Source organism: Leptidea sinapis, chromosome 7, assembly GCF_905404315.1.
Source record: "Leptidea sinapis chromosome 7, ilLepSina1.1, whole genome shotgun sequence".
In the NCBI taxonomy this organism is placed as follows: Eukaryota; Metazoa; Arthropoda; class Insecta; order Lepidoptera; family Pieridae; genus Leptidea; species Leptidea sinapis.
Window position 1 is genome coordinate 924215 of NC_066271.1, and position 22509 is coordinate 946723.

Sequence of the window (22509 nt, forward strand, 5' to 3'; positions counted from 1 at the left end):
GACTGTCTCCCTACAAATAAGGCTTTGTTTTTTTTTTTCGAGAGGAGTAAAATACATTTACGTATTGAAGACCCCGAAACGGGGCCCATATGTCGGGCTCGGGTGTAAACACCCCCTACCGACTAAAAACCTCCTCTGTGCTGATAGCCCTGAAGGCTTTTACAGCGAAGCCGGGCGGGGGCCTTGGAGGCCGAAAATGTAGCTCACAGGCGCGGGGCGTCTCGGAAGGAGACTCGAACCTCGGACCGCCTGCTCACTTGGCTGGATGGAGAGAAGATCACTAACGATCTAATATATCTGTTAGTCCAGTGGACTCTAGGTTTGACGAGACTTCGCACTCGCCGGCGAGTGCGGTGATACATGTATGTAAGTATGTGTGAGTGTTTATAAGTGTGTGACTATTTGTGTGTAGTGTTATTGTAGGTGTGTGATTTGTGATGTGAGTGTGAGTGGTGTTAAACGATTACAGGACGAGGACTATCTCGTCGGGCTTCTATCAAAATGTGTGAATCGTATTATACAGGGTGGACTAAAAGTCCGTTTATAATAGGAATGATGATAAAAAAAAAACTAATTACAGTAAATCAAAACTGTTTATTGTTTTCGATAGTAAACAAAAAGGGAATTTATTTCTTAAAAATCACATCATCCATATGCAATCCTTCATTATTCTGGCATTGCTGCAATCTAGAGCGGAAATTTTCGATGACAGCTTTACATGTTTCTGTTGAGATGTTTTGGATTTCTGTGCGAATACGATCCTTTAATTCGTCAAGAGTTACTGGGTTGGTTGGCTGGAATGCAGGGGTTTTTGATCACCATGATATAGTGTCACTCCAATAACGACAATTTTGTCTATTAACATGCCCATTTAGGTGGAAGTGTGCCTTGTTGAGAAAAAAATGTTTGTAAAACTGGTGAATCGCTCTACCATTCCGTTCGCAAACTGCAACCTAGAGGCATGGTCCTGAGGCCTTAATTCCTGCACCATTTGGATTTAATAGGAATGTAGACTTAAATCTTTCTTGAGAATGCGGTTTAATACATCATTATCTTGGCACGTTAAGGACAGCAGACCGCTTTCGAGTTGATAGTCCAGGTTGGTCATGAACAGACGATTTTACTCGCTCCACGTTTTCGGGGTCCCTCGACGTTCTAGGTCGGCCAGATCGAGGTAAATCCATTGTTGAACCCGTCTTCTCAAACTTGAGCACCCATTATTTAATTAACACACCTGATGGAGCTTGATTTTTGTGTCGTATCTTGTAATGATTGCAAAACTTTCGTTGAGCTAAGGTCGCAGAATCGTTGTTTCGATAGTACTTGCGTACACAAAATGCACGTTGACTTCCGCTACACGACGCCCTGGTACTAAATTCCCATTGGCCGCTCTTGCAATGCGTAACCCCTCCACCCCCCTCCGCCGCCGCTGCTAGACGTGGCAACCGATTCAAATGTAAACGGACTTTTGGTCCACCCTGTATTAGGTTGTGGCCGCTGGAAATCGTCAAAGTGACGAGTGGCAGCGGTTTGTGCACACGGCCGCGCCTACGTCTTCGAGGGCGGTGTGGTTGGTTTGGTGTTGGTGATGGTGCTAGTGTCGCGTTCGCGATCGTAATATAGTCGTCCGGGTCGACTAGTACGTGTCGAGGTCGCCTCTGTTTGTTCAGACTGTGGTCTAGAGGAGTGTAAGCACATGCCTCCCTCACCAAGATATTAGGGTGCTCGGCCACCTTATCAAAGTAGCGTGGCGATATCTCCTTGAAATGTTGAGCGATGGTCGGCAGCTCAAAATCGCGATGGAGATCTACGTTACGAACGAACCACGGCGCTCCGGCGGCCATGCGCGTGAATCTATTCTGAACCACTTGCAAACGCCGCAAGTGGCTCGGCGGCGCGTGGGCGAACACGATGCTTGCGTACGACATAATGGGACCTTGTGTCTAAGCGGAAGTTTGCTTCGCTTGCACACAAGTGGATACAGGCGGCTAAGGACAAACCGGGCTCTATTGCAAACCGTGCTGATATGTTTTGCGAAGTTCATGTTACTGTTGAACGTAACACCTAAATATTTATAATGTTGGGCCCACGGAATAGGGGTCGCATATAATTTAACAATAGATATAGGGGCCAAAGATTTTATTTTATTAGTATTACCAAAGAGTACCGCTGCACTCTTTGAGGGATTGACTTCAATCCGCCATTTTCCGAACCAGTCTCCTAGTTCATTAACGGCGGCCTGAAGCACTCTTATATGAGTCGCGAGGCGCCCCCGAGTGGCGCCATAATAAAGAGCCATGTCGTCCGCGTATTGTGCGATTTGCACTTTCTGAGGCTTCGGGAGGTCACTCGTGAAGAGTGAGAAGAGCGTCGGGGACAGAACTGAGCCCTGAGGTACTCCCGACCTGATGGGTCGGGGCGTGGATAACGTGCCTTCTACTCGATAGCGGAAGCTTCGATCAGTAAGGTAGGCTCGTATGATGCGCACGAGCCTGTCTGGCATACCCAGTTCATACAGCTTAAAGATTAAGCCGTTATGCCATACCTTGTCGAAAGCTTTCGCGACATCGAGAAATACGGCCGCTGTAAATGTACGGTATTGGATTCGTTTGAGAATATACTCAGTGAGTCAGTGGGCTTGTTGAGGACACGAGTGAGCAGTCCTGAAACCATACTGATGGTCGGGTATCATGTTCTGCTCCGCGATATAATATTTGAGGCGCGCGAGAATCAGACGTTCGTATAGTTTACCTAAAGAGTTAATTAAACTAATGGGACAAGTTTTACGTTTACCAGGCTTGGGAATACCGATAACAATGGATTCCTTCCATTGTTCGGGGAACGCGCAATGTAATAGCATATTAAAAACTTTTACAAATTTCATGAGTACAGTCTGCCAAACTACGTAAGTAGTTTGTCGGCAGCAGCTCTCGTGCAAAGATAATACTAACAATAATAAATACAATACTAACTATACTACTTACAATAATACTAAATTTACACTATTAACCTAAAACTACTATTAAACCTAATGTACAGCACTAAACTTATTTATTATTGTTAATTAACACGGCATAGTAAAGTTAAAATTATAAATGAAATATTAAATAAACTTATACTAAATTAATTTCATGGGCACAGTGAGAGATAATGTTTTGTGAGAATTTGTTTAAGGTGATTTTTAGAGGAAACATCTTTTAGCAAATCCTGTGGCAGTTCATTTATGACAGTGGGCACTATCCAGCGTTTTTCTCTTTTCCCATAGTTGTTCTTAATTTTGGTGATAACTAATTTGTCTTTCTTTGACAAACGAGTTGGGTATGTATGCTTAATTTCTATTTTATAATCATTGTCTTGATAGTGTTCAGTCATTATTACTAATTTAACTTTTTTTTCAATTGGTAGGATTTTGCATATCTTGAATAACTTTTCATAATTTTTTTGACACAAATTTTTCGTATTGCTCGCAACGAGAAGTTTTAAAATTCTAGTTTGTAATCTTTTAATTTTGTTTAGATGTGAGGGGAAGACCATACACACCCAACCCATATGTGATTATAGCATCCGCCAATGCAAAGTACAACACATACAATATCTTTCTAGTGACTATATACTTCAAATGATGTAACTTTCCCAATACTGAGCGTAATCTACAACATACCTTATCAACATGCAAATTCCACGTAAAATGATTGTCAATATGTAATTCCAAGTATCTGTAGGATGTTACCTGTTCTATAGCTTTACAATTACAGTTGCTTAAATCAATGTTGTTGTGCAGGCATTCATACGTGTGTCCTATAATAGTTAATTTTACAGCCCTTGTGTGGCTGTGGGGTGAAAAAATAGCCATACATTTGGTTTTTTCTACATTAATGAGAATTCCATTATCATGGGACCACTTAATTATATTATTGAAGTCGCTCTGCAATCCCTTTTGAATTAGCTTTTGATCCTTACCGCTGTACATAATACAAGTGTCATCAGCGTACATATATGACTTACATTTTTCAAGTACATTGGTCATACTGTTGACATGCATTATGTACCCGGTTGGGCCATAAACAGAGCCAGTCGGAACTCCACATGTGATATTACCCTTTTCACTTTGTGCCCCAATAACCGATACTTTGAGTGACCTGTTTTTTAAGTATGTCTCGAACCAAGCATTCATAAGACCTCGAATTCCACATTCTTTCATAGCCTGGAGAAGGCACGTATGGTCTAGAGTGTCGAAGGCTTTTTTAAAATCTAGGAACAGAGTTACTACAATATTCTGACCATTCAGACAACCATTAACGTCATTTGAAAATCTAGCTAATACGGTAGATGTACTTCTGTTTTTTCGGAACCCATGCTGAGTATCACTTAGTAATTGGTTCTTTTCCAGAAATTCATTAATTTGGCTTACAATTACTTTTTCCACTATTTTATTTATGACATTTAAGATAGTTATAGGTCTATAGTTTGTGTACTCCACATGCGATCCGTGCTTATAAATAGGTCGTACAATACCCACTTTTAGCTCATCAGGATACATACTTTTTTTACACACATATTTACAAAATATGCTAAGATAGGACTTATTTTATCCCTAATAGTTTTTAAATCGCTTACCCGAATACTGTCCGACCCCGAAGCTTTGTTGCTATTCAGTTTATTAATTATCTTCGATATATGCACTCCTGTGATTGGCTTGAACCTAAAACTTACTTGGCTTTCTTTGACGTAGGAATTTCTGTCTAAAAACCTTTTTTTACACTTATATTTAATATTTTCTATTTCTTTAGTGAACGTGTAACAAAAATTATTACAGATAGTTTCTTTTGAATATTGTTTTAACATATATTTCTCTATCAAACTTCACATTTAATTTTTTCCTTCCTAGCCAGTTATTGACGTTATTCCAAATTTTGCGCAAATCACCGTTACAGTTCAATATAGATTCCCTAGTTTATAAGTTTATTTGTCAAATTTCTATGCTTAGTATACTATTACGACTATTATTCTCAGGTTGATGTTTCCATAATCTGAACAGTATGTCCCTTTTTTTTATCATATTCTGTAAAAGTCTAGTCACCCATATCTGAGATTCACGTTTATTTGACACTGTACGTTCACTACTACACTCTTTATAGATATTTTCAAAAATATTTGATAAGCTTTACAGAATGTAACTTACTAGAAACTAAGGTATTATTAATCACCGTTCGCTTGCGCGTTACCACTATGTTCTGTTTATTTATGTCAGCTGAGAGACCGATGACGTAATGGTCAGCGATCTTAGTCGTCACTGTATAAGCACATAGGGCACTCACCGACGCAGTTCGCACGAATATGTGGTCAATGCAGGATGTCGTCGTTCGCTCTGCAGTCACACTCTCGTGTCACGTCTCGTATAGCGCACTGCAGCCCGTACTCACTCATTAGGTCCAAGTATTTTGTGCTAAGCGCATCCATATGTTCTGCCAAAATGTTTATATTTAAGTCACCAATAATAATAATATCGTTATATAAATTTCTTAAAATCTTTTTTATTTCATTTAAAAATCCTGTCCTATTACTAGAAGGCGGTCTGTAAATAAGTATAATAGTTGTTTTGTAATGTTGTGCTGTTAATGTTCCGATTATTAATTCACAGTTTTTTACAACTACTTTTTGTTGTGTAAACATTACAGATCTTTTTACGTATAACAGTATTCCCCCACCGCGCCTTCTTTCTCTGGTCAATGCATACATATTATAGCCCTCTATTTCGTACATATAAAGCTCGTCATTTTGTATATTTATTTCTGTTAGGTATATGATATCTAGGTTATTACAGCAATCCTTTATCATAACAAGTAACTCGTTGAAATTTTTTCTTAGTGAACATATGTTTACATGAAAGATATTTAACGCAGTTTGTTTTCTATTTATGTAATCATGCCATGTATCTATGTCTGTAAATTTTTGGTAGTCTATATCTTGTAGTTCTCAATCTAAATTAAACGCCATTTTTAGTACTTACTACAAACATTATTATATGTAAATGTCTAAACATTTAAACTTATAAATTTTTTTTTTTTGTAAGTATTTCTATATCAGTCTCAAAATTTATTTGGTGTATTTTATTTTCATCTTCACTCTTTTTAACAAGTATTCTCGAATTTTGTATCTAAATAAATTTGTAGGTATCTCTCAACTTAATTTTTGCGGTCCAAAATAACTGACGCATTTGGCGTGTGATGTTTTCATTGATATATATACGTGTATTAACATTATATCCGAATACAGAATGATTTGTTATTAATGTTTTTTTGCATTTTAGCCAATCCTGGCGGGTTTTAACTGAATCTAAACTCACTATAATAGGACGAGGTACCTTGCTGTTGTGTCCAGGCATTCTCCAGACATTTTGTATACCTTCCAATCCAAGATTTAGTCCCTTTGCTATTTTACCTACTGTTTCTAGTACGTTTTCTTTTTCAAAAGTTTGCACATTCATAAGTTCAATATTTAATTCCAATTCTTTTTGTTCCAGTTTCATTAGTCTTTCCTCTAAAGCTTTACTGTGTTTTTCCACGTATACACACCTTTGAGATAAGTCTTTTATTTTATTATCATTCTTTTTCGAGTCCTCCTTATATTCCTGTCTTGACTTTTCTAGTTCTTCGTATTTCGCACCAAGAAACTCAATTGACTTCTCAAATTCTATGTTCGTTTTTTTGATATCGGTTATCTGGGATTTTATTTCCGACATATCCGATTGAATACTTTTAAAGCGACTGTCTTGTTCTTCCTTCATAGTAGTCAGCATGTTCGTCATGGCTACCATTTGCTCCTGTAGTACTATCAGATTTTTATTTATTGTGCACATGCTACTTGACTCCTGAGGACGCGAAGAATCACTGTCTGTGTCTTCTTCAACACGTTTTTTTTTACCTCGCGATTGTACCCACTTGTCAACAGTCACCTGCTTATCCTTCAGGCTATTTAAATTGGAGTCGGATCCATAGGGTTTTGTTCCTTTATTGGGCGAACGTAGTACACTCATCTCAACAGTATGTAGTAGTATAATTCCGTAGGTTATGCGCAAACGACGCAATCGCGGGACGATGTTACACAACACTACACTAACCGACACACGTCTATTATTCACGCGATCGCAACGAGAACTGTGACTGTGTTTACAATGACCGGCTGGTGATCTGAGTCTAGATTGTGAACTACTTCTATTGAATTTACATTAAGTGTTACATTTTTAAATAAAGCAACATCAAGTATGTCGGGTCTGTGTCCTACGTTATGTGGGTATCGAGTTGGCTCGGAGGGAGCCATTACCGAGAAGTGTAGTGTGTCTGTCAGTGAATGAGTGCGTGGTTCAGGTCACCACCAACGGTCGTTACAACCAAGGTAGCCCCGGTCACGCCTACTGCGCTTGTCGCGGCCCCTGCGCCTTACAGGCCACTGTTGGCCTCCTGCCCGGCGGCACCGGCCCCGCGGCCGAGGCCTGCCGTGCCCGCGCTACGTCAAAACGGCGCTGCTACCGATATAGCGTTTATGTGCAATCTCGCCCGACAAATAAACATTGCGGTGCTGCAGGCCCTCGCCCGCAAGATCAGGGAAGTTCAGAGCGACGCTCAAGCCGTTCTCGAACTAATGTGTGAGAACATCGGCATGTTCACAGCGTTGTCCGACTTTCTGTATCGTAAATAACCTTCGCGATGGCTAACAGCGGACGGCTTAAACCTCACACGCTCCATATAGCGTACTTGAACGCTTACGGACTCAAACCGCATTTTATTAGCTTCTGCTGTATGTCTGGACTTGATTTGATTTTGTTTAGTACCTGTTCAAAGACAATCGTTCTTGAGGAGTAAACTCCAGTCGTGTGTCGGAGCTGACACACACACTTTTTATTGATGAGTGTTACCTAGTTTCATATTCAAAATACTAAGGAGCTAATGCCAAGCGTGGCTGACTTTGATACGAGTTTTTAATAAAAATCGGTTACAGTAACTTTTATTTTTTTCAACTTTACCAGTGGGAGGCTCCTTTGCACAGTATGCCGGCTTATACCGATTATGGGTACCACAACGGCGCCTATTTCTGCCGTGAAGCAGTAATGTGTTAACATTACTGTGTTTGGGTCTGAAGGGCGCTGTAGCTAGTGAAATTACTGGGCACATGAGACTTAACATCTTATGTCGCAAGGTGACGAGCGCAATTGTAGTGCCGCTCAGAAAGTTTGGATTTTTCAAGAATCCTGAACGGCACTGCATTGTAATAAACAAGAGGCGGCCTGCGCCGCAGCAATGTTAAAGACACTAAATCTTTGGAAAACCACTCAATCCCCACACCCAGAGGTTCTAAATGAGGTGATTGAAAAGGAGCATCTGCTGTTGGCAGTAAGAGATAGATCTCCAAAAGAATACATATTCGTTAAGAGAAACAAAATACAACTGTACGAAGAACTGAAAGACGACTTCAGTATAAAAGACCTCCGGATTTTCACAGATGGCTCAAAGACAAGGTCGGGCACAGGATAAGGAGTTTTCTCGGAAGACCTAAATATAAAAATAGCTGCATCACTAGGAGCTCCTAACACTGTATTTCAAGCAGAATGCATGGGTATAATAGAAGCAGTCACAGCTACTTTGACTCGAAAGGTAAAAGACTATTCCATCCGCATCCTCTCAGATACCAAATCAGTCCTACAAGCCCTACAAAGCAACACTATCACCTCAAAGCCACCAGTGTCTGAGGGAGTTATGCGATAACAACAACCAAGTAACTCTTAAATGGATAAAGTGTCACAGTAACTTACGAGGGAACGATGCCGCTGATGAATTGGCTAGGAACACACCAAGAAACTATATAATAAGTACTGGATGGAAGTGAGTGGGTGTAGACAAGCAAAGAAGCTCATCCTCAAATACACTCCAAGCTCTCTCGCAAGCTAGTAAAACTTCCACGATCTAGGTTACGTAAAATAACTCATGTACTAACGGGTCACGGCCCTTTTAATAAGCATCTGTTTAATAAAGGTGTCACCGACAGTCCACTTTGCAGAGCCTGCATGGAGGCAGAAGAAACACTGTCTGTAGGACTGTGGCCACATACCGGGCCACAACACCTGGGGTCACCGAGGACTCTCTCCGAGGTACACTACCTTGAGGAGCTGGGCTGGCAGCATTAGCCGCCCAACTCACCACGCAAAATAGGCGCGCTGTAGTCGTCGAGTTGCGGATAGTAGCCCGTGATAACCTATAACACTACTGGGAAAAAGAAAACCATTGAACATAATTCCACACATCTATTAACATACCAACTATTACATACAATAAGTTATCTCTTAATTGACTTTAATAATATAAATAATACAAGCGATATCTATAACAATTCTGGTCATAAATAGTGTTACAACTTAAAAACTTTTTTTTTATTTAAAGGATAATGTATCTAACGGACACTTATGAATCAAAACATGTATTTAAAAAAAATGTACTGCTGCCACTGTCACTCGCTCTCGATTCTAGAGTTGTGTTGTGCGTTCTCAACTTGTCAGTTATTCTATTTTTTATTTGTACCTACTTATAACTCGGCTATTCTAACGGACTCTGATTGCTTGAAATATCGAAATACTCTGGCTTCGATTTCTGGCGTTGGTGGTAGTGCTGGTTGATTGCCTTTTTTAGTCAATATTAAAGTACGTTTACTTCCACTTACATAGTGTAGGGGAAAGTGGGGGAATTGGGAACACTTAACCGGATACGTCCGAATCCGGGACGGCCTTGAGCCCAGGAAGTATTACTTATCTGTTCCTAATTACCCGCTGTTCTTAATTCCCCCACTCTCCCTTTAACATAACCTATCTTAAAAATCATTGTAATTGCAATGTATCATAAGTGTGTTATTGAATGCTCAATTATAACCTCAAAATCTAATAAATTTTATTAAATAATGGGATATCCTGAAGTGTCCGTTTTACAAATAATAAATGATGATAATTTGTAGGTAATTTAACTTATTTTAAGCGCTCTTTCATTGCTGAGGGTGCTGGGGCGACTAATGTATGGGCACAGAACAATGTCTTATGGAACTCGTTTATTATGTTAGAAACTTCGACAATTCCCACTTTTTGTCTGTGTCTAAAAATATAAAATATATTTATGGCATTACAAATATAAATAAATTTCACAATGCGAAAATTCGACATTTTTTATTTACTGTTGAGAATTAAATAAATAGACACATATAAGTTTAGTTATAATTACATTACGCCATAAAAATAAATGCTTTTTATTTGTAACAGAACTTTTGACCAGTCTAGATATATTATATCTATGAACTACTACATAGACATTCTATTACACACTAAGTAGTTTTAGTTGACTATTTCCTATTGTAATACTATTATGTATAAGGTACATTTACAAAGGCACATAATAAATTAAATTATTGAATAACTTATGAGAAGTTGTAATTTGAAAAACTTTAAACCTTTACGGCCTCATAAATAAACTGGCTATAAAGTTATACCAGAGTATAAACTAAGTAGTTCTCCTGTTGGTACCTGGTACCATAAGTAGGTGCGGTCCAAAATTTGTTATCTTATTGATGAGAGCAACGTGCGACATTGAAACAATACTCTGAGTATAGAGTTTTAACAAAGGACTCAATAAAGTTTAGTTATAATCAAATGAAACTTAACACCATCGTAGGGTTCAATGCGTATTGAACGTTATTGGTCCTAAGTGTCAAGATTAAGGCTCGCAATTGCTTTATATTTCCAAAGCAAGAAAAAATGACAAAATTATTTAAACCATTCCAACCGTAGTATGAAGATAATGATTAATCAATATGGTCAAAAACTTCATTAAAATAGATATTTTCATATTATTATTATATTTTGTTCTTTATTTTGGAACATATCTCCTATAATTCCATATAAATTACCATTCTGTATTAGCAGTTAATATACGGAACATATACCACGCGAATAAAGAGCTTTTACTGTACCTACTGTCCGGTATGTTACCACAACAAAATCAGTATTATATTATGTTCCGAACTATTAAACTTATAATGCCTACTACTCGGCTAAGTCAGGTCAGTAAGTCTTTTGTGGGGCGATTTATATGCTTTTACAACTAGATACCAGAACATGTTCAAAACAATTGTAACAATAACATAAATGACTTTCTTAATGATACCACAGATTGGGAATAGATCGACCGCCCTCGGGCAATTAAATATTAAGTTTTATTGTACGATATTACATTGTAACCATATGGTTAAATAATTATATTATTATTATATATTACAAATATTTTTATGAAAAAAAAGAAGCCCGCTGAGTTTGTTGCGCCCGTTCTTCTCAGGTCTGAGGAATCCTATTTCAAATGAGTGGTAGTTTTTGACTTTCAATAAGTGATATCATATTCTATTTTGCATAATTTGAATTCCCAATTTAAAAACCTACAACTCGGTGGTCTCCATATTTTTTGCATTTTTCATCTGCTCCAGTTGCTGATAGAAGTCGTAGTTTCCGGTGTTGCTCTCAGTCTCCGTCTCGGTGGAATGGATGGAGGGGAAGGCGGCTGCGGTGATGAAGTAGGGTTTCTCGTTGGAGATGTCCTGGTTGACCGCGTTGTTGTCCAAGGAGTCCCGTTCGGAGTGGCTCTGCTCGTCGGCCTTGTACCAGTCGTTCTCGTAGGCGTGCAGCCATATTGGGTTGGATCCTTTGGTGCTGTGTTTGTTGGTGTTGGGCACGCGGCCACCTGAGCTGCGCAGGGTCATGTCTGATTCCCTGGCTGCAGGTGATGCTGTAAACAGAACTTTTTTAGACAATTGTTATTTCAATGAAATATCCCTCACTTCTGGAATTAATTACACAAATTAAATTTGTAACCAAAATATATGACCGATGCGGGACTCTACCCGCGACCACTCGGGTTCTGTCCGAGCGCTCGTTCCAACCGAACCATTCGAGTGACACATGGACACATAATATTTTGTTCAACTCTGAGGTTGTGGCTCCAGTCAATTTCCTAATATGCAATATTATGGGGTTGAGGAGGTTATCAACTATAGATGTTGTTGATAACAAACAGCTGTCATTATAACAAATAATAAAATAGTGTAGGTATTTCATTCATTACTGTAACATTTATTTTATACGTTACCCACCTATTTCGTTATTAATGTATTTATCTACTTAATTAGTATTGATTGTAACTTTGTAAATAGGTAATTATTGTAACTTTAAATACAGGGTGGACCAAAAGTCCGTTTATAATTGGAATGATGATAAAAAAAAACTAATTATAGTAGATCAAAATTGTTTATTGTTTTCGATAGTAAACAAAAGGGGAATTTATTTCTTAAAAAGCACATCAACCATATGCAATCCTTCATTAAACTTGAATTGCTGCAGTCTAGAGCGGAAATTTTCGATAACAGCTTTACATGTTTCTGTTGAGATTTTGGATTTCTGTGCAAATACGATCCTTTAATTCGTCAAGAGTTACTGGGTTGGTGTGGTAAACTTTAGCCTTAAGATATCTCCAAAGAAAAAAATCCATTGGTGATAGATCTGGGCTACGAGGCGGCCAGTTAATGTCCCCTCTTTTCAATATCAGTTTTGGGTCAAAAATGTCTCGAGCTGCCTAACAAGTCATTACATGTATGACAAGTGGCTCCATCTTGCTGAAACCATGAGCGTTGATTAAAACCAACAAAATCCTGCAGCGCGGGAGCGAAAAAATTTTGTAACATGGTGATATACCGCTCGGAATTCACTGTAACCGCACGTCCTTGAGTCTTCAAAAAAGTATGGACCAATAATGCCTCTTGCTGATAAAGCAGCCCATACTGTGACTTTGGGTGAATGCAGGGGTTTTTGATGCTGTAATTTCCGATTAGTGTCACTCCAATAACGACAATTTTGTCTATTAGCATGCCCATTTAGGTGGAAGTATGCCTCGTCTGAGAAAAAAATGTTTAAAAAACTGGTGAATCGCTCTACCATTTCGTTCGCAAACTGCAACCTAGTGGCATGGTCCTGAGGTCTTACTTCCTGCACCATTTGGATTTTATAGGATATATATGTTGACTTAAATCTTTCTTGAGAATACGGTTTAATGATGTTCTTGGCACGTTAAGGACAGCAGACCGCTTTCGAGTTGAAAGAGGTTTTCAGGTTGGTAACGAACAGACGATGTTACTCGCTCCACGTTTTCGGGGTCCCTCGACGTTCTAGGCCGGCCAGATCGAGGTAAATCCATTGTTCAACCCGTATTCTCAAACTTGAGCATCAATTTTTGAATTAACACACCTGCGTGCCTACTATGAACCCTTATTGCGATTCAATTGACAACCTAAAATGAACTGCTCTATTATTTCATACCACGACGTGATTAGAGCTATCTAATTTAGGTTGACGTCAAATGAACTGATTAAATGGCAATGATGTCAATTGAATGTCAAAAATAACAACTGAATCGCAAACTGATTTAGTTCGTTCATTCATTCGTACCATGAGGTGTTATTTCAACCTAAACTGGATAGCTAATTTGACAAAGTGACCGATTCGAAAAAAGTTGCTACTTCCTTATAGAAAAGTGAATCGTGTTGTTAATAACTTTTAAAAAATAATGAAATCATAGAAAAGAAAAATTTTATTGATTAAAGATGAGATGAGAATACTTTATTGGATTTTTTTGTAAAACAAAATACTGAAAATAAATACCAAAAATGAAGATACTAAAGTAAGGGCCCGGGCTATAGCCTGTTCGCAAGAACGAATTAAAAAAAAAGTACTCTGTGGTCCTAAAAAATCAAACATCAATGGAGCTGCATTCATAACTCGTTATTTTTACGAAAACACTTATGCAAACATTTAATTTGTAATTCAAAGAACTATATTTTTTATATTAGTATTATTTAATAAGTATAAAAAAGGCCTTAAAGGCCTTAAAATTTGACGCAAATGTGCAATTTTAAAAAATATTTTTAGTATTTTCTACGCAAAAAATCGATAAAATCATATAATTTTAGGTTTCCAAACGCAATTTTATTTCGTTCATTCTTTACTAAATTAACTTAATTTTAGTGATTCAGTTTAGGTACCTAAACTTCGTTGAGCTAAGGTCGCAGAATCGTTGTTTCGATAGTACACAAAACGCACGTTGAATACCGCTGAACGACGCCATGGTACTAAATTCCCATTGGCCGCTCTTGTAATGCGTAACCCCCCCACCCCCCTCCACCGCCGCTGCTAGACGCGGTAACCGATACAAATGTTAACGGACTTTTGGTCCACCCTGTATCACGACTAAAATTATGTATATTATATACACTACGATTTGCCGCTCGAAAAAATAGATGGAGATTTGGTTACAAATTTAATTTGTGTAATATCATTTTAGCTTAAGCATAATTTAGTAAACAGCAAACTGTTATGAGATAGATCTACTCAATGATAGATGAAAACTCACATAATGCTTACTTACTAAAGGTGCCAATCTTATAGAGAACTAAGCAAGTGTTGTACTACTGAAATGGCACATTGATAATTAACTCAATTAAGTCAATAACATATTATGGTATTAGTCCTTATATGTTTTGTACTTTTGTGATGTTTAAATTAGGTAAAGTACTTGAAGAAGGTAAAGTACGTGAAGATAATGCTTTACTCGTCACTTCTGATCAAAGAAAGAAGAAAGAATTCTATTTAAAATTTTGAATTGTCTACACAAGTTATTCTACAAAACAAGATGGTTCGAAAACTCTCTTCAGACGGGTTAATAGACAAACATATACAGAAATAAAGAAAGATTTCAAAAATCAATTAACAATTAATATATTATGTTGTGGAACAATATTGACTGCACATTCATAGAAACGACTGTTTCTTTTTAACACAAATACTTATGATATTCTTATTTATTTTATATGCTTAGAGAATTCGGAAAAAAACCATCACCTCAAACCAAAATAATCAATAAATAGAAGAATATTTAAATCACTTTCCAGTATGAAAACTCGATTAAGTAGATTAGACCTTCACTTTAGTATATTTAGATATATCAAGGACTAGCTGACCCGGCAAACGTTGTTTTGCCATATAAAGTATAATTCACGCGATAGTTTTATAAGTAATAAAATATTGCCTATATTATAGCCTGTACATCATTTTGTTCTATTGTCAATAGTTTTTGCAGCGCACGTAAAATATGTTTTCGATTTTACACCTTGTGTTACAAAATAGCAATTTTATTACGGATCCCTAATTTTGAAAAAAAAAAAACATAGCCTATAGCCTTCCTCGATAAATGGACTACCCAACACTGAAAGAATCATTCAAATCGGACCAGTAGTACCAGAGATTAGCGCGTTCAAACAAACAAACAAACACTGCAGCTTTATAATATTAGTATAGATAGGTTGGACCAACAAACTTTAGCAATAACAAACATGTTAAAGTTATGGCTAAACAAAAAATAAGTCGCACCATATGACAATTTTTAGATGACGTCATATCTTTAACTGTTAGCCGTAACGGTCCAATCTTCGCCGGTTAAAGCTATTCTTAATGTTAAATATTGAAATAGCGAACTGTCCAAAGTCTCAAATAACTAACATAACTATGCCAAGGTTAACGATGCCACCTAGCGTTATACTTTACAACTGGACAATTTATGTCAAAACGACCATCCACCAGCTTTGAAATATGCCGAAGAGTAATGTGGTCGTCGAATTATATTAATTGAATGTCTTACAATACGCGGTGGCGGTGGCAGCCTTCAGTTTCCTGCTGTAGTCGGCCCGCTGCGTCACGCACGTCATCAGAGTCAGCGCCAGCAGCACTCCGAGGAGGATGCTGCTCCACACCAACCAGTACACGGCTTGACTGGGCGACATGGCGGTCAGTGGCTGGACCTCAGCCGGCTGGGTGTCCAGCACGTGGAACTCCTGGAACAAAATAAGGGACATATTATTATCAGAGTGAATTATTACGACGCGCGCACACCCTGACGTTAGATAGACAACTAGACCATTTGTATCATACTTCAGCTACCAAGCCTCTTGTAACTCATATGTCTACTGATCCACAACCAATAGACGAGAATTGAATAAATTTCAATAATATTAGGTCCTTACATATGAAATTGGCGTATTTCGTACTGGCCACTTTAATCACGATCTTCTCCTCTTTGGTAAGGAATTCCAAATTCAAATTTGTACAGCTATTTACTCATGTATTTGTGCTTCGATGACCGTCATTCATTTGTTTTTTTTCTCCTGTTTTTTTCTGTTTGCGTCAATCATTTTATAAAACGGAAAACTTAAAGTATCGCATTATTAACGAGTACGAGTTCCACCGTGGCACTAGTGCTGCGGAAGCGACTCGAAGGGTGATTGATATGTATGGCGGTCATGTTGCAAAAGCAAACACACTTCGTTTTTGGTTCCAACGTTTTCTTTCTGGAAATTTCGACCTGCAGAACAAGCCCCGTCGACGGCCTGGGACACAAGTTGATAATGAAGTATTGAAGGCTATTGTGGAAGCGGATACATCGCAAACCACGTTCAGTTTAGCTGCAGGCTGCGGTGTTAGTGATAAAACTATTTTAATTCACTTGAAGCAAATTGGGAACATTAAAAAGCTTGAAAGGTGGGTACCTCACGAATTGACTGAGGCAAACCGGCAAACGCGCGTCGACTGCTACATTACATTACTGAACCGGCACAATAATGAAGGTATTTTAAACCGAATCATTACCTGTGATGAAGAATGGATTCTTTACGATAATCGGAAGCGCTCAGCGCAATGGTTGGATCCTGGCCAGCCAGCCAAATCCTGCCCCAAGAGAAAATTAACCCCAAAAAAGTTACTTGTAAGCGTTTCGTGGACTAGTGCCGGTATTGTTCATTGCAGTTTTCTCAAATCTGACCAGACTATTATGTCTATTGTCAGCAATTGCAAACCATAATGGAAAAGCTAGCGGCTAAACAACCTAGGCTGGTCAATCGCTCCACGCGACTGCTACTTCACGACAACGCTAGACCAACACTGCACAACAGACGGCTACCAAATTAGAAGAGCTTCAATTGGAATGTCTAAGACATCCTCCGTACTCCCCGGACCTTGCTCCAACAGATTACCATTTTTTTCGAAATTTGGACAACTTCTTGCAAGGGAAAAAATTTAACTCTGATGGGGCAGTCCAAATCGCCTTCACAGATTTTATTGATTGCCGTCCGACTGGTTTTTTTAGTAAAGGGATCAATGAACTATCTATGAGATGGCAAAAGTGCATAGAAAACAATGGTTCATACTTTGATTAATTAAATATATTATATTTAAAAATATTCGACTTTTTGTTCCTCCCATACAAAACACCAATTTCATATGTAAGGACCTAATATATCACTTCAATTTATATACAAGTTTTAAATTTAAAAAAATCAATTTCTCTCTAATTGTATAACAATTATATAATGATATTTATTACACGTTATTTAACTAAATTACATTTTTTCTATGGTTGTATTTAATATCTTCTTTTTTACAATATTGTTTTTTTCTACAAACGCAAAATAGTACGAGGAATAATTTTTTTTAGAATTGTTGTTTTATTACGTCAGAGAAGAATCACTTTTTGTGTGCGTACATAGTACACACATTTTTTTTAATTACATTAATTTTCTTTTATTCATTGTAAACGCAAGTACGAACTTGAAGAGTTACTATCACAAGAAGTAACATTATAAACTTTTTAAATACTTTTTTAACTCCTCTACTTTTATCTGTCACTTATACAGCCATGATCACTACTATAAGTACATATTTTATTAAGTGTTTCAAAAGTCTATATTCTATGCTGTGCATGTGAAAAAAAGCATTGTTTATCGTACTTTGTCGCCAAAAATGCACATTTTTTGGTGCCACAACTAAATCTAAGTTAGATATGGTAGGTGTATAGAAATATTGGGTAATATAGTAGTACATAATATATTACATACATAATAATTCCATGTTGAAATATAATTTGCCAGTATGTTGCTAGGTAGGCTGTATATAGGCTGTACGGGTGTACCTTCCCATTCTTTGGAGTAAATTTAAAACCACTCAAAAGAGATAAGTACCTATGTAAACATTTCCTACCCATTAAAGTGGCAACTCGAAAACTTCTGGTATATGTTTATTTAGGTGTTATTTTATTTAAAATTACCTAGTCGATATAGATAAGTTTATGCGACACGTTGTATAACTAGGTCAAAAGCGCTCGTGGCGTCATTCATTTCTCCACACGACTCACGTTTTTTGACACTTCTTATAGTGTTGTATAAAATACAAATGTAATTGAAATATTTTTGCTATAGGCACCCATTTTCTAATTCATATATAATTAATATATTTCAATATACTAGAGAGGTGTTCTTCACACCTCTAACGGAGATACACCAAAATAGAAAATAAAACAAATATATTGTTACTGTAACCGATTTTGATAGACAAGTCGTAAACAGTTCGCCACGCTTACTACTAGCTTCTTAGTATCGGAATCTAATTATATCGCAAGCTAACACACACATTAACAAATATTATTGGTCACGTACTATCGGGTATTGGTTTATTAGCTCTGGTAAAAATATAACGAAATTTTGGATAGGATCAAGAAAGGATAGAAAATTTTATAGAATGGAATATAGCGGTTCAAGTCACCTAACTCGCTACTAATATACTGTCAAAATGTCCGCTGTGTTAATATTCATTGTGTATCGTACAACACTCACTTTGAACAAGTCGTCCAGCAGCTCGATGTTCCTGTCCACCAGCCGCAGCACCTGGTCCACCTCCAGCACGGAGTGGTCGTGTCCGTTCACCAGGTGCAGGTACAGGTCGGTCTTGGTGTGGTCGACGGAGCCGTCCCTGTTGTCGTGCACGCGCACGTCGTCCACGTTGACGACGGCGCCCGTCACGGCGGCCAACGTGTGCCGGAACGTGTGTATGTTGTCGCGGACGTCGGCCGGGTGCGCGCGCAGCACGAAGCGGACGCGTTGGTCTTCCCGCAGCAGGTATATGAACACGTGCGCCTCGTCTGAGAGCCCGCCCGTGTCATTCGCTATGACCTGGTAATTTACACGCATAAAAATCATTTATTTTCTTAAAATTGGTTCCTTTCAACATCATACAATTCTTTTCGATATCACGTCTAACACTCCCACCGCTTCGGATTCATATGGCGCTCTGAGAGAGAACCGGCGCAAGAAACTCTCTCAGCATTATTTTTTACGCTCTTTTTAGAAAAATATACAATATTGTACATATATAATATACAATATTGTTATTTAAAATCTCAATACCTCATAAAACGTAAACTACAGTGTTATCATTTGTATTAAGCTTTTCTTGTGGCGGCATCGTGATTATACAAATATGGTCATTGGGGGCGATGGCTGGTCCATGTGTCGTACCCGTGTCCGGGCGCTACATGTGGTGCCTGGATAATCCTGTCATGTAAATCACTGCGATTTGCTCTTAAAATTACCACTCAAGTCTTTTTTTAAATAATAACAGTGTGTAAAACGAGGAAGCTTTATGTTGATTGAAAGAGTAGCAATAAGATTGCTTTGATCTTCAGAAACTTGGTATTATCAAATATAACTTTAGCAAAAAAAGATGATTATATATATGTCGGAGAATTAGAATATAAAAGTAATATGCCCTGTATGATTATATTCTACTCTGTGTATTGGACTGAACTGATGGCGAACGTCATCTTTCAAAGTGTGTTTGAAATTGTCACTGTCGGTGACGTGATTGAAGTTAGTTATTATTGTCCATCAGTAAAGCGCTCATTTAGAAGTGGCATTCGTCTTCAAGCTAGCGCCCGCGCCAGTTGTGCGCACTGATCGACTTAAATCAACATGGAGGATACCAACACCGTGACGCCCGATTTTAAATCCAAATAAATCTCCGAGAGCAGCGGTGGGATCGCCTTCGCTTACATCCTACTTGTTTTCTGGGACGTCTGCTACCCGATACCAGGGATATTTCAGGACCGGGATCGCATTTACAACCATGCTGCTTGATTTTGAAGATCCTGGATAACTGTGTGTCACTGGCCACTGGCGTTACATGCAACAGTTACGGAAAAGGTGTGCTGCGCCGCCGTGAGCTGATATTTTTATGGCAAGTGATTTCAAATTGATACGCAATTTAAGTTCAGTTTGTTATTTTTAAATGATATCCCTCACTTGAAATTGAACAAGTTGAACAAGACATATTAAAATGTCGGTCGATGCGTCGCTTGGACGGTTGGCTCAGGTGGGATGCGGCTCGGGCGGAGCCCGAGATGCGCAAGTTTTGAGTATTGGTCTTAGTAAAGATTCGTTATTTCAATCTCAAAGAGGTAATTAAATTATTAACACTTTCGTGAGACAGAGATAACCTTGGTTATCAGCACGGTTTTACTCACGTTTTATCGGTGTGAGTACCGACTAGTTTCAGACCATTCGGAGGTCCTTCATCGGAGTGAGTATAGTGGGCTCGCGATAACGTCCCGTCTCTTACTGCTGATTTGTGCTAGCTAACTACAATAAAGGAAGGTTGATAATTGATCATACGGTCAGGATAAGTTCGTGCTCAGATGAGAAGTATTCCGTAGTTGACGTATGCTCTTCCATGGTAGGGTTCTAAGAAATACTTAATTGATACTTTCACAGAATTCTGCTATTTAACAGCTGCTAAGGACTTAACTACGCGATCCGCTAGCTGAGCCTTGCGAAATTTCGTTTACATATTCGGTACACACAAGCACATTATCTCTGACCAAGGAACTTCTTTCACGGATAAAGAGTTCCAAGGTGTTTGTATGGAGTGGTCCATTGAATTCCATGAAATAGCTAGTGGAGCCTGTCGGGGTACCGGTCCTGCCCGTCAAAACGGATAATGCCGGTTTTAACTTATAATCTGTTCTAGTTGAGGTTCAACTTGTTTTATATTGCAAAATGTCTAGAAGTACTGGTAAGAGACCGATCCAGTTGCTAACTGGCTGTAATAGGAGTCCACCTAGATAAAACTCTTTGCGATAGCCAGTATATCCAACATGAGCTTACAGTGATCCTACTCACTAGCAACTTCGTAAAGATTTGCATCTAAAATTATACGGCGCCTCTATCGGTCACCTGGAGAACTCATTTTAGTAGTATGAGTCATAACGTAAAAGACCTATCGAAATCTTATTTCAAGCGACTAATGTTCTGCAGCGGTTTTAATAGAAAATTGGTACCATGAGTAATTTATTTGTAATATGCTCTCGAGAAATACTGTTTCAAAATAATATCGGGCAGAAGTTATTTAGCTTGGAATATGTTAAGGTGGAATCAAATGAAGACGAAAAGCGTGAGCAAGGAAGGTTTCAAGGTTAGAACAAAACGGCTACTTTAGACGTGAAGCTCGTGAAGGTATTAATTAATACCAACATGACGACAAGAAAACTACATCTGTTCACGAGTTCACGCTAGCAAGTGTTTGTACCTAACAAGGTTAAATTTCACCTAAAAGTATTCGATTCACGTTTACTTGTTATTGACTGCAGTAAGTGAACGCACGATTCGATTGCTAACTCATGGTAGAGCTAGAGGGCTTAAAAAAAATAAGACGAGAAACAAAAACATAGGATGGACGAGCGAGTAGAAAGAGATAAAGTGCGATACGATGCCGATAAGGCCTTAATTCATCCTTTGCGGTAGGCAACTTAGTTTTAGTACAAAGTTATCCTCGCATCAATAATAAATATGGTTTTCTTTATTGATAATTTTGTAGCATTGGAGATTGAAAGCTTCTACGCTTTTTTTTTTATGGAATAGGAGGACAAACGAGCGTACGGGTCCTGTTGTTAAGTGATCACCGCCGCCCACAATCTCTTGATATAGTCTCTAGGAATCTCGAAACTCTAGGAATCACAGGAGCGTTGCCGGCCTTTAAGGAAGGTGTACGCGCTTTTTTTGAAGGAACCCATGTCGTATCGTGCCGGAAACACCCCACGAGGAAGTTCATTCCACAGCTTTGTAGTACGTGGAAGAAAGCTCCTTGAATACCGCACTGTGGAGGACCGCCACACATCCAGATGGTGAGGATGATAACCTAACTTGTGGCGTGTCGTGCGAAGGTGGAATTCGGCGGCAGGAATCAGGTTAAACAGCTCTTCGGAACACTCCCCGTGATAAATGCGGTAGAAGACACACAATGAAGCGATGTCATAAGCAATGTCTCTACGCAACGCCAAGTGATCCAGCCGTTTACAGAGCACTAGGTCCCCGACAATTCGAGCTGCTCTGCGTTGCACGCGGTCAAATGGATCGAGCTGATACTGGGGTGCGCCAGACCAGAGATGACAGCAATACTCCATGTGTGGCCGGACCTGCGCTTTGTAGAGCGCTAGTATGTGGGCCGGCTTGAAGTATTGCCGTGCTCTATTAATGACGCCCAGTTTCTTTGAAGCCAATTTG

At 38.6% G+C, this 22509-nt stretch overlaps 1 protein-coding gene across 1 annotated transcript in view; it reads right to left on the reverse strand.

The window, feature by feature from the left end:
* Positions 1 to 9283: 9283 nt before the first annotated feature.
* LOC126965505 (cadherin-23) overlaps positions 9284 to 22509 on the reverse strand; it is a 75258-nt gene continuing 62032 nt past the window's right edge. The window contains exons 27-29 of the mRNA XM_050809138.1: positions 18790 to 19125; positions 15768 to 15960; positions 9284 to 11810 (exon numbers count right to left, since the gene is read on the reverse strand). Of these exons, the coding sequence (XP_050665095.1) occupies positions 11464 to 11810; positions 15768 to 15960; positions 18790 to 19125 (876 nt within the window). The 3' untranslated portion in view covers positions 9284 to 11463. The remainder of the gene's footprint in view (positions 11811 to 15767; positions 15961 to 18789; positions 19126 to 22509) is intronic.